The following is a 12,117-nucleotide window of genomic DNA, read 5'->3' as shown; positions in this document are numbered from 1 at the left end:
GGAATTGTTAAATCAAAACTGACATTTACATTCCAATTTTGGGGGGGATATCTATGTAATACAATAAAATCACGCTTGCACTCGAAAGCTCATGCCTTGAATAAATCTTTGTTGGTCTTAAATGAGATCAGCCCGGACTGCTCCTTAGAAGGCCAGATCCTGAAGATGAAACTCCAATACTTTGGCCACCTCATGAGAAGGAAGGACTCCCTGGAGAAGAGCCTAATGCTGGGAGCGATTGAGGGCAAAAGAAGAAGGGGACAACAGAGAATGAGGTGGCTGGATGGAGTCACTGAAGCAGTAGGTGCAAACTTAAAGGGACTCCAGGGAATGGTAGAGGACAGGATGGCCTGGAGGATCATTGTCCATGGGGTCGCGATGGGTCGGACACGACTTCGCAACTAACAACAACAAAGGTGCTACTGGATTCTGATGTTATTATGCTACTTCAGACCAACACAGCTACCCATTTGAATATATCTCTAACCCTATCAAACGACTGTGTTTCCAAAGTGATTTGTCCAAATCCAGTTGACAAAGAGGGCCACTCAGTTGCAACACGACTTGAACCCAAGCCTTCAGGCTCTACAGTAAAATGCACTGGCTTTGTCGTGATATATAATCAGAGAAGAAGAGCTGGGTGTTTTTAGAGCCCACTTTTCGCAAACCCAAACCCCTTGTTTTCCTCATAACAGACACCCTGTAATGTAGGTGGGGCCGAGAGAGTTCTGAGAGACCTGCTCTGCGAGAGCAGCTCTCAGAGAACTGTGGCTATCCCAAGACCACCCAGCTGGCTGCGTGTGGAGGAGCAGAGAATCAAACCCGGCTTGCTGCTCTTTAACGTGGGTTGCAATGTTGGTCTGAATCCGCAGCCCTGGCAAAGGTCTCCTATTTAATTTCTGAATCAGGAAACATAAATATAACAATACACATAAATAAATATAGGCAATAAGAGCAGAGATTAATAATCAGGCCCGGTTTCTTGCCCTCCGTTTAACACCCCCCCTCTATGCCTGCGGAATGGTTTCTTCCGCTCCGCAGGGGTCTGTGAAACCCGCTCGATCCGGCTCAGAAGCCGCGCGTGACGGTTGGGAACGGCGGGGGTGGGACGGAGGCGTTGTCAAGGCGACGGTAGAAAAGAGGCCGTTGGCCCGGACGAAAAGATCGAGCCGCCCCTCGCGCCCTTCGGCAGGGAGCCAAGCAAGCGAGATTATTGGCTGCTCCTGCTGCCCCGGGTCAGTCACGCCGCTGGGGGCGCTGCTGTTCCTCGACCCTTCCGGGCAGGAGATAGAAAGCCTTTGGTCCAGCCATTCTCGGGGGGAGGGGGAGCACGTGCCCCCCTGCACATTGGAAGGGAGGGGGGGGGGCAGAGACTGGAAAGTGTGAGAAGGGGAGTCCAAAGGGTGCAAGGGGGTGGCCCTGGTAACTGAAACATTGTGTCGCATATGATGTCATTATATGTCATTAATTGCTAGAAAGTTCAACCTTTGTCAAGGGCAAGAAGAGGAAATCGTGTGTGTTTGAATCAATGTGTTCAAGGGGAAAAATGAACGTACTTGCTTCTCTTGGTCGAATGTGGTAGAAATCTGCCACGTATATATGTGTGTGTGTGTGTATATACACATATATACGTATATATACACACACACAAATGCACGCACACGTATACAGACCTATACACATATATTATGACAAAGTATGCTGATTATAGTTATTTAATTTTATATCTTATATTTAATATTTTATTTGAATTATGTACCGCCCCTCACTATGACATCTCGGGCAGCATATCTCTTGGCTTAGGCCTTTTTTAGCCTAGCTCTTTACGAAAGCATCCAGTCTACTGCAGGGGGAATTGGGACCCAAGAAAAGCTAAAAGGGATATAGCCCAAAAAAGGTTGAGAGAATGGCTGCCTGACAAAAGGTACCTTGCCTTTCTATCTGCAACCCCTCCTTGGCAAACAGATCCAGTCTGGCCTGAGGGATGGGACTTCCATCCCCAAGTGAAATCCAGTTGTCTTGGCAACAAACGACAAAATCTCAGGTGTGAGCTAGTGACACCTGTTCTGCTGAGGCAATTGGGCTATTTCAGGCAGTGGAGGTTACCAAGTGGCCTCTGGGATGCTGGGAATTGCTCTCTCGCAAAACACTTCCCCGGGGAATGTGTAAATAGGCCATAGCGGTCTCCCATCCATTCATTAGCCAGGTTCAACCCTGCTTAGCTTCCAATATCTGACAAGATTAAGGTTGTCTGGATTATTTCTGAAAGTACTGTCAAACAATTTCAAGCAGTTAAGCAGGCATAGGTACCAGCTATATTGTGGTCTTACGTATCAGTTCTCTCTTCAGCCCTTTCCTAATTTTGCTTCAGAGCTCCGCCTCAGTTGTGCGCAGCCTAGTGTGTGACGCAGCACTGCAAAGGAAAACCAGCCCCTCCCAGCCTTCCTGGGGGCCAGATCCACCCCATTATGCCAACCAACTGCCAAAGAACTCTTTGGAGGGGACTCGTCGGAGAACCAAAGCCACCTCCTGCACCCACAGCCCCTTGCCTCCAGGAAGCAGCCTCTTTGCCATCCAAGCCACCGACGCCGCCTCCTGCTCAGAACCCATCTGCAGATGTGAGAGCTCAGACACCTCCGAGAGATTCCACCTCAAGCCTCGCCAAGAAGCCAGAGAAAGAGCCAGGGACTAAGGCAAGCGACCGTCACCTCCGGCGATCAAGGAACAAGTCAGCGGCCAACGGCAGTCGCAAAAGGCACCGCCAGCCCGCCCCTGAAGTCGACCAGTGCTACCACCAAGTGAACTGGCCCCAAGCACTGTTGTACAAGTGGGCGAGGGAGAAAGAGAACGGGAAGAGGAGGCATATGCCAGGCCCTCAGCCAAAACACAGCAGCCAGCAAAAGCAACTCCCTTGACTGAAATGGACGACGCTTCGTGCGTGGCAAGCAGACGGACAGAGAAGCAGATCCCTGGGACACCGGCAAAGTGGTATCTCTGCACAGATGCCCAGACAATAGGTGAACATGGAACAATGCTCCCTCTGGGGGCTGAGATTGTAGTAAAGTATTCCCACCTGCTGGTCACTGCAGCTCTGTTGAGCTTTGTTCTGTTTTGTTGTCATCGAGTTGCAGTTGACTTAGGGCAGGGACGGCCCATCTGTGGCTCTCCAGACGTCCATGGACTACAATTCCCACCAGCTCATAGGAATCATAATCCATGGACACCTGGAGAGCCACAGTTGGGCCACCCCTTACTTAGAGTTTTCAAGGCAAGAGGCATTCAGAGGTGGTTTGCTGTTGCCTGCTTCTGTGTAGCCACCCTGGACTTCCAGGGGGAGTCCTCCCATTAAACGGCTGGCCTACTTATCATATGAAATCCCCGGAAATCAGGGTCAGGGGAGTCTTAAGCGATCAACCTTATCTGGAAATGGATCTCTACTGCCCCCTTCAGTCCTGCTATGGAAGCTTAGGGTTTGGTAACAGGCAGGATCCCCTCATTTTGACCAAGTTCCTAGCTTTCGAAGACACTGTTCCATAGACAATAGTCAAGCAGATAATAGGGTGGAAGAAGGAACTGTCAAAGCATCCTTCTCCACTGGGTACTGCTCCCACCTCTTCGGATTCCACTGCTCATGGCTTATCGGAGCTTGTTTTCCTGGCTCACTGAGAAAATTGTGTGTGTGTGTGTGTGGGGGGAGCTTACCGCCACACAGGCACACAGTCCCTCTCTGAATTGACCTCCTGCACGCCTACACACACTACACTTGATCTGAGCCAAAAGACTGAGAAGCCTGTGTGATAAAACTGTGGGTGGCTCTGTTCACGCAGCTTCAAGCTCAGTTAGCAGAGGTGTGCCCCTCACATCATTTTAAGATCTTGCCTGCAGCCCTCACAGAAGAGAGGCTAGATCCCCCCCCCCCCAGCCACAACTAGAATATTCAAGAGCCCAAGAGTCGAGGCTGCGTTTTGTGCCAGAAACCAAGCTGCAGAAACAAACGCAGCCACGCCGGAAGCACGGTATCTATGGCCATAGGAGTAAGCAAATAGCAGGACTTGTAAGTGAATCCATTTTTAAATCATTATTTGTCATGATAGATGTCTCCGGTTGGAAATGATCAGGGGGCACGGTCTGCTGGCAACAGCGAAAGTGAAGAAAGCTGCTGAGGAGGCTGGATGAGATGAATCCCTGCCTACAAATGCGATCCCCTTAAAGGGTTTCCAGCAGTGGTCTTTTGGACCCTCAGAAGTCCGCCATGAATGTCAGAGTGGTGTCCGCCATCTTCTGCTGATAGTCTGCATCAAATCGCTCATTCTGAGCCACAGTGAAATGGTTCTTCCAGTCACCAACAGTCCCTATAAGGGATACAAGGAAACACACTAACAAAATCAAGTAGGAAAGAATTTTGGGGTGGCGTTCTCTGTTTAGCCCCAGAAACAGTTGTTGCAGTGAGTTGGGGCAAAATTAATGAGGTTTTTTTCATTTACGAAATTGAATCTTGCAATAGTTGTTTTCATAAATTCACAAATGGGAGATTATGCAGGTATATGTTCTGGAACTGGGATGGTCCGATAACATCCAAATATGGAGTAAAGGCCAGCTCATTATCAACGATTCAGATTCTGTGGCATCTTGGAGAAGAAGAAGAGTTGGTTTTTATACCCCATTTTTCTCTACCAGAAGGAGTCTCAAAGCGGCTTACCTTTCCTGTCCCCACAACAGGCACCCTGTAAGGGAGGTGAGGCTGAGAGAGCTCCGACAGGACTGCTCTGTAAGAACAGGAGTGTGACAAGCCCAAGGTCATCCAGGGGGCTGCATGGGGAGCAGTGGGGAATCAAGCCCAGCTTGCCAGATTAGAAGCCGCCGCTCTTAACCAATACACCAAGCAGGTGAAGAAGATGTAATGTGAATTAAACTGCCAGTTGCCAGACCGGACTAGGCTGGTTTTGTCCGAAATGAGCATCATCTTTACCTTTCCGCATGAAGGGGGAAATAGACTGGTCCATGACCGAGAGGGGTACACCTGCCCGGTTAGCCATGGGGTTGTCCTTCATGACATCAAACGAGGTATGGTGGACGATCTTGTCTATGGTCGCCTCATCTAGCTGCTTCCCTATGAATTGCATCACCTTCTGGATTTCAGCCTTTGGGTTCTGGAGAGATGGAGAGCATGAAGCGGTTTTGATAAGAGAAATAAAAGACATGAGGCAGGGAGATCTATGCCTAAAGATCTCACCCGGCAGGTACCGAAGCTCAGAGAGGGCTGGCTTTCTGGTATAGTTTTTTTAAAACCTGATAAACCTTCCCTGAATGGAGAATTTGTGCATAGACAGGAGCACGTGAAGTGATTTACATCCCATTCATTCTTACAGCCTCTCCTCCATAGGGTCCAGTTTCATGTGTGTTGCCCTCCCTCTGAGGTCCTCCAATGTCAAAAGGAAGTTAAGAAGGATTCAGGTTGAGGCAGGAAACAGGACCTGGAGCCAGGCAAACATTTGCAGAACTGAGTGGCAGGCCAAGGAGGGGGAGAGGCCCAAGGGCAGAAATGGAGGCAGTGTGGCTCCCTTGACCTATTGACCACCAGCCTTTTCCATTAGCGAGCGGTTCCTGAGGTTGGGATGCACGGTGGCCATTGGCTTCTGAGCTCCAATCGATTCTGAGAGCAACAGATCGAACAGAGGCATGAGACAGTGATGGCTGTCTCTCCCCTCCCCTCCAGGTATAGAGTGGAATGCCCCACTGTGGGAAACACACATGACAGGAAATCCTTTTTGCTGTGCTTTTTCAGGGCAGGATATTTGGCTGGTGTGTGGGTGTGTGTGGAGGGGGTGCCCCCTGGGACAAAAAAGCCAACAGAGTACGTCATTTCAGCAACACGCTCCCATCAGCAGAGGAAATTTCATGAGGACCTTGATTGCTCGTGCTTTTAAGATCAAAGAAGAGCGCCCCTGTGTCCCCCCACCTGTGACCACAGATAAGGGCAAGGTATAGCATTCCAGAGCCCCTTGCATCCCACGAGCTCCTTCCAGGTCTGCTCACCTTCTTGATCTCTTCATAGAAGAGGAAGAGCACACGGTGGCTGTCCTTTGCCTTCCACCAGCCTTTCACATGATCGTACCACGGTCCCCAGCCCACTGAAAGGTACAGAATGGGACAAGTGGGTGGGGAGGTGCACAAAACCCAGTTCCCCGCTCTCCAAAGCCTTTTGAAAAATCCCAACACTGTCCGGAAGAGCACCAAACCCAAAAAACCTATCCAGCTTCAGTTATATATATATATACACATATATATGTATTATTATTATATTTATAAGATTTCTAAACTGCTCTCCTGATACCGTACACAAGACTCTGTGGTGTGGAGCTTTGTGTGCAAAAGGAGCGTGCTTAAAGGGACTCCATGCCTGGTCATGAGAAACCCACTGGCAGTGCAATCCTATGCAGAGTTAAACCAGTCTAAACCCACTGACTTCAGTGAACAGGGAGGTGTGGGACTGCAGCCCCACTTCCTGATCTCAAGAAGTCTTTCTTCTCAGTGCTCTCCCCTCACTCTTTTCATTCCAAACCTTTAAGCCCCACGGGCATTCTATCTTTCACATTCTGGCCTGTTTTCTACAGTCATGAGGACTAGTAACATTTTCCTTTTTGAAAGAAGAAGACCAGACGCTTTAAACTGTAAAAACCAATATATAAGCGACGCGTCAGCACCAGGGCAGAATTATTGAAAGGCGTCTATATGGAAGTACCGTATTATACGGATTTTCTGTATGCTGTTGAGCCATTACGGGTATTGTTAGCACTAGAAAGAATACCGGGAGCTGGCCCCATTACCTTTGCCTGCCATGAAAGTCTCAAAATATTCCGGCCAGGTGCCAGGGTCCGGGACCACCTTGCTCATCCTTTGGAAGTGGAAGTAGGACACCATGCAGTCCTTGGCGTTCCTCGCCACGTACACGAACTGAGGCAGTCAGAGAAACAGAACACTCACACTCAACAACACAGTGAAGATACCACCCACCCACCCACCCCAAATCCACTATGTACGTAAAGCCAATAATATATTCCTGGATACTACCACTTCTTCTTTTAGCAGAAGATACCCGTATTTAAGAGCCTCTTGTGGCACAGAGTGGTAAGGCAGCAGAAATGCTGTCTGAAGCTGTCTGTCCATGAGGCTGGGAGTTCGATCCCAGCAGCCGGCTCAAGGTTGACTCAGCCTTCCATCCTTCCGAGGTCGGTAAAATGAGTACCCAGCTTGCGGGGGGGGGGGGTAAACGGTAATGACTGAGGAAGGTACTGGCAAACCACCCCGTATTGAGTCTGCCAAGAAAACGCTGGAGGGCGTCACCCCAAGGGTCAGACATGACCCGGTGCTTGCACAGGGGATACCTTTATCTTTACCTTTACCCGTATTTAAGGCAGGCATCCACTCACTTGGGGTCTCCAGACAAGAAGAAAGGCTGGCTGGGCCACATACACCACATTCCCACAAACAATCAGAAATGCCAACTTCTTCTCCAGACGAGGAGATCCCCGGGTGGCAAATTGTCGCCTCAGAGTTGCCCAGGGCCCCTTTCCGCATCCTTACCTTGCACTTTTGTTCCCAAAAGGAGGGCGGGAGGAGCTGCACAGGGAGATGGGTTTTCAGAGTCCGTGGAGAGGGCATCGCGTCGGCCTGTGCCACCCCTGCCCACAGAAAGAAGGCACTGAGGTGAAATAATTGCTGCGGGACGGCAGGTGTGCCTGCCTCCTTTCAGAGGGCGACTGGAAAGGATTTAATTTTTCATTAGGATTCACTGATTTCTACCCCAGGGAAGCCCGGGAATTATAGTTTTTGTAATGCTGCAGGGGTCAGTTCCTAGCTTCCCCACAATGGCCTAGAAAAGCCAGGGCAGGTAAGCTTCAAAAATGCCAAGAATGTCACCTGAGGGCTGAGGTGGCCGTGCCCACTCGATGAACGGGTGTCGGTGGTGGACAGGGGCCCGCTGGCATTTCTCCAGGTCACCCTCCTGTTGGATCATGTCCACTATCTCTTGTATCCATGTAGTACCTTTTAGTGGAGAAGGAGAAGGAGGGGGGATCCATTTTATATCTTCAGTGCTGTGCCTGTTTCAGTGTTCCAAGTGCTGTTCCAAAAAGAGCTGAATTCTGCACCCTGAATGCATTTTGCACACTGAATCATTAGGTGCTTATATTGTATAATTTGAGGTCTTCTATGAGCCATAAAGGAAGGAAGGTAGCATGGTACAACCCAGGGGTGGCCAAACTGTGGCTTTGTAGATGTCCATGGATTACAATTCCCATGAGCCCCTACCAGTGCTGACAGGGGCTCATGGGAATTGTAGTCCATGAACATCTGGCATGCCACAGTTTGGCCACCAGATCTCAGACGCTAAGCAGAGACCCTTGCTTCTCACTTGCCTTGAAGACCCCTTGTTGGGGTCACTTTGTTAGCTGCAGCAGCACATGAGCCCTAAAAGGCAAATTGGGCCATCTCCGAAGCTGCTACACTGTGCAAATCCTATTCAGCCTTTCTCTGCCCCTGAGATTTCTTCGAGAATTGCTCACAGGGCTCTGAGCTTCTTGGCAATTCAGAAGGACTAGAAACTTGATTTAAAGGGAACAAAATAGTTTGTGATTCACACAGAGAATCCAGCCTAGATATATCTGTTGCAAAGTCCCTAGCCAACCAAATACTTCCAACTGGATGCAACTTTGCCCCACTTACCTGCTTTGGGGTAAGTACAAATGAGCAAATCGTCTGGCTTCGCTCGGAAGCTCTGAATCCGGCTCCATTCATGGCAGGTGGTCTTTGGCAGGAGAACCCCGTCCACTTCTCCCAGCTCTGGGCGTCCTTCTGGCTTGGGATCTTTCCCTTGTTCACTGGGCATTGCTTACAGCAGGCAAATCGAGATGCAAAGGGAACAAAATAGCTGTGGAGAAAACAAAACAGGGTTGAGGAGTAAACCAGCCATAACAAGCCAAGGACAACGAGGCTGAATCTGCATGGAGCTTGGTGGCCTTTCCTACCCAGAAGCAGAGCTCCTGGAGAAACAAAGAAGCCACTTTAGTTATTACGAATAGGCTGGCCAAGATATTTCAAGCAGACCCCCGGAAATGCAGATGGCAATTTCAGGTAAGGAGAATCTCCTTGTCCCACCTGCAAGACTTAATACTCCTTCTCTCTCTCTCGCTAGGGAGTCAGGCCAGGCCAGGCCGTGGTTCCTTGATTTTTCCACTGCGTCGTGTGTTTTTAAAATTCTTTACCCAGCCCTTCAAACATTAACAAAAAAGACGACAGCTTTCGTCTCACTCTGGGAAGAAAGGAAACAGTGCAGGTGCTGTGTTCTTCATGCCGGTTTTTGTTGGTCTAGGGCGTGGGCTCTTAGCCCAAGGATTGGGAAACATCCTGAAATCAGACTGGCTGCTTTGCATGGGGTCGTTTTTCTGATTTACCTTTCCTCCCTTTGAGTCTCGCGATAGCTCCTTCCCGGCGTCAGCCGCTCCTCGGAAGGAAAAGGCAATTGGTATTTATTCTAAAGAAGTCTGGCGAGGCCCTCCCAGAAAATGGGGTCAAAGGTTTCGAATGGCAAAATTAGTTGATTAAAACCTCTGCTAACGCTTTGGGTGATTTTGGACTGGCATAAACTGGCACTGCTAGATGAAGACCTCGAGACAAAGGAAGTTCCGCCCCAAGCTGCTTGAAAATAAATCAATCTATGTTGCAGGTGATCCCACCCGCAGGAGGAATTAACCGGCATTTTTGAACCGGCAAGGATCCCACCGTCAGAATCCTGTACCTAGGAGAGCCGGTATTTCAGCTGCACAAAAGGAGGAAATTCTGCCTTGGGGGGACAGGAAGGAGAGGTTGCCTAAGATCTCTTTGTTCAAAGCTGGGGGTGGGGGCAACTACATGAGTTCTGTATAAAGTATGAAGTTCAGTATAAAGATGCAGCTGCAGAGGTTGATAGTTGTAGGGAAAGTCTGACACCCCTGTGACACCCCTTGTGTGTGTCCCCATGCGAGAAATCATTTCCGCCTACTTTTTATATTGCACAGGAAAAACTATTCTGGCACCTGTCTTTTTCTCCAATGGGGTGAAAAAGTAGCTCAGGATATTGCCCGGAAAAAACTACCAGAAAGGAAATGGTTAAGCATCTCTCTTGGCCCCTTCCTTCTGTCTGAGACTACAACTCCCAGAGCTGCAAATCAATATATATATATATATATATATATATATATATATATATATATATATATATATATATATATATATATATATATATATATATATATATATATATATATATATATATATATATATAAAAAGGGGGGAGGAAAGAATCAGGACCTGCTATCACCCTGGGGATTAGAAACCTGTGGTCCTTTCCCCCTTAAATCCCTGGAATGACATCACTGTACACACCCTTAGCCCTCCTTTTGCTCCCGCCCACCGACTTTATTACTACATGTAGGCAGGAAGAAGAGTAGGAGCTGAGAAGAGAGCCCAGACCCTCCATGCCATGCTCATTCAGAGATCCTGCAGACCCCCAGGGGTCCATGGACCCCTGATTGAGAATCCCTTGGGTTTGTATCCCAGTGATCAACTCTGTCCCTCTGTCACCCTAAAGGGGATGCAGAGACCACCTGGCTCCCTTTCTGTTGCCACATGGCTTTGTCTGTCCATCAGCGACCAAACCTCCTTAACATTCACCTCGCTTCACCTTCTGGTGCGTGGTTCATGTTCTGACGCCACTGTTAGTTTCCAACGCCAGCGATAAAGTTGCCTTAGATTAGTAGTGAATTTAAAAAGGAGAATGTGAAAAAAGCTACTTACATGGACTTCCCCACCAGTTGAGGTCTCATGGATCGGTGGAAATGGCAAACTGTTTGGGTGTGGCCTCACCCGTTCGCTTGTAGGGAGCTTGGTGGACGGTCCCATAACCCAGTCAGCACCCTGGTCCTACGTCATGGTCCCCATGGCCTTATTTCTGGTGCCAAAGTCCACTGGTTTTCAGTTGTTTGACTATTGATACGGTCATGAATTCTATCAGCCAAACCTATGTAAAATGTTTTCCTAGACTAACAATGCAGGGAAGTAGTTACCCCCTTCTAAGCCTCTTGCCTTCAGTGGACTGAAAAGTTCTTAACTTTGCTTAGGGAGAGTTATAGGGGTCGCTAATTTGGATTTTAAGAGTTCACCTTTTGTGCCTTTATTCAATAAAGTGCTGCCTCTTTCAACCACTCTGTGGAAACGGAAGAGATGAATCTGAAGGCATAAGATGGCCTGTTTAACACTTTCAGAAACGGTGGTTTATAAAATAGAAGATTTGCTTGGAAAACAATTCTGTTTATTAACAATTTTCATTGTAAACCACTGGATTACTTAGGTTTCAAGTTTAATAGTCTGGGTTTTAGATAGCCAAGAAGCAAATTTTCTATATACACATCTGCCAAATCAGTGTATTATTAAACTAAAGTAGTGTTAGCTTTAGCTGTTTTCAAGCAATGCCTTTCTTACAGTGCTTGGCAAAAATTGGCCCAAATTTCCAAGATGATCTCAGCATCATCTCATGTTTTCTTCCACGTTCTTAAAATCTTGCCTTTAGCATGGCAATTGTCTCTAGATCCAGTTCTTGGCAAAAGCTTCATTAGCTAACCCCTACACTGGCAGTCTTCAAGCAAAGGTTGGATACACACTTTTCTTGGATGCTTTAGGATGCTTTGGGCTGATCCTGCGTCGAGCAGGGGGTTGGACCAGATGGCCTGTATGGGCCCTTCCAACTCTATGATTCTATGATTCTATACACCAGCCTTTCTCGACTTTTTTACCATTGAGAAATCCCTGAAACATTCTTCAGGCTTTGAGAAACCCCAGAAGTGGCGCGATTGTGCAGAATAGGGTTGAGAAGCACAACTGTGGACACGCCCACACGGGGCCCCTCCCCTTCCTACTCCCTCCAGATCTATCATTGGTAAACGTATAACAAATTTTTAAATTGATAAAAAATTAACTTCCAGCCATTAAAGAAACCCTTCCAGGGTTATTAACAAACCTGAGGGTTTGACGAAATCTTGGTTGAGAAAGTCTACCCTACACTATGGTGGCTCTTGGTATCCC

The 12,117-nt window shown here is 48.2% G+C and overlaps 1 protein-coding gene across 5 annotated transcripts; it reads right to left on the bottom strand.

Annotated features, from left to right (window-relative positions):
- Window positions 1–4,052: 4,052 nt before the first annotated feature.
- LOC143826093 (sulfotransferase 1C2-like) lies at window positions 4,053–11,322 on the bottom strand. 5 transcript variants are annotated; one of them, XM_077314689.1, is made up of 8 exons: window positions 10,834–11,322; window positions 8,725–8,929; window positions 7,921–8,046; window positions 7,585–7,682; window positions 6,828–6,954; window positions 6,037–6,131; window positions 4,970–5,150; window positions 4,053–4,352 (listed from the first exon to the last, which is right to left on the bottom strand). In XM_077314689.1, the coding sequence occupies exons 2-8, from the start codon at window positions 8,885–8,887 to the stop codon at window positions 4,240–4,242; spliced, it is 903 nt and encodes a 300-aa protein (XP_077170804.1). In that variant the 5' UTR covers window positions 8,888–8,929; window positions 10,834–11,322; the 3' UTR covers window positions 4,053–4,239. The 5 variants fall into 5 exon arrangements, with proteins under 5 accessions (XP_077170804.1, XP_077170807.1, XP_077170803.1 ...); XM_077314692.1 differs by lacking the exon at window positions 10,834–11,322 and adding an exon at window positions 9,453–9,502; XM_077314688.1 differs by lacking the exon at window positions 10,834–11,322 and adding an exon at window positions 9,157–9,397.
- Window positions 11,323–12,117: the final 795 nt, after the last annotated feature.

Source organism: Paroedura picta, chromosome 16 (assembly GCF_049243985.1).
Source record: "Paroedura picta isolate Pp20150507F chromosome 16, Ppicta_v3.0, whole genome shotgun sequence".
Taxonomy (NCBI): Eukaryota; Metazoa; Chordata; class Lepidosauria; order Squamata; family Gekkonidae; genus Paroedura; species Paroedura picta.
Note: the sequence above shows the minus strand (reverse complement) of the source record. Positions and strands in the feature narration are given on the sequence as shown.

Coding starts and splice junctions, on each gene's coding strand:
- LOC143826093 (XM_077314689.1), bottom strand. CDS start 8,887: ATGCCCAGTGAACAAGGGAAAGATCCCAAGCCAGAAGGACGCCCAGAG. Junction 7,683..7,920: donor ACGGCCACCTCAGCCCTCAG/GTGACATTCTTG, acceptor TTCTGTGGGCAG/GGGTGGCACAGGCCGACGCG. Junction 5,151..6,036: donor TCTATGAAGAGATCAAGAAG/GTGAGCAGACCT, acceptor CCATCTCTCCAG/AACCCAAAGGCTGAAATCCA.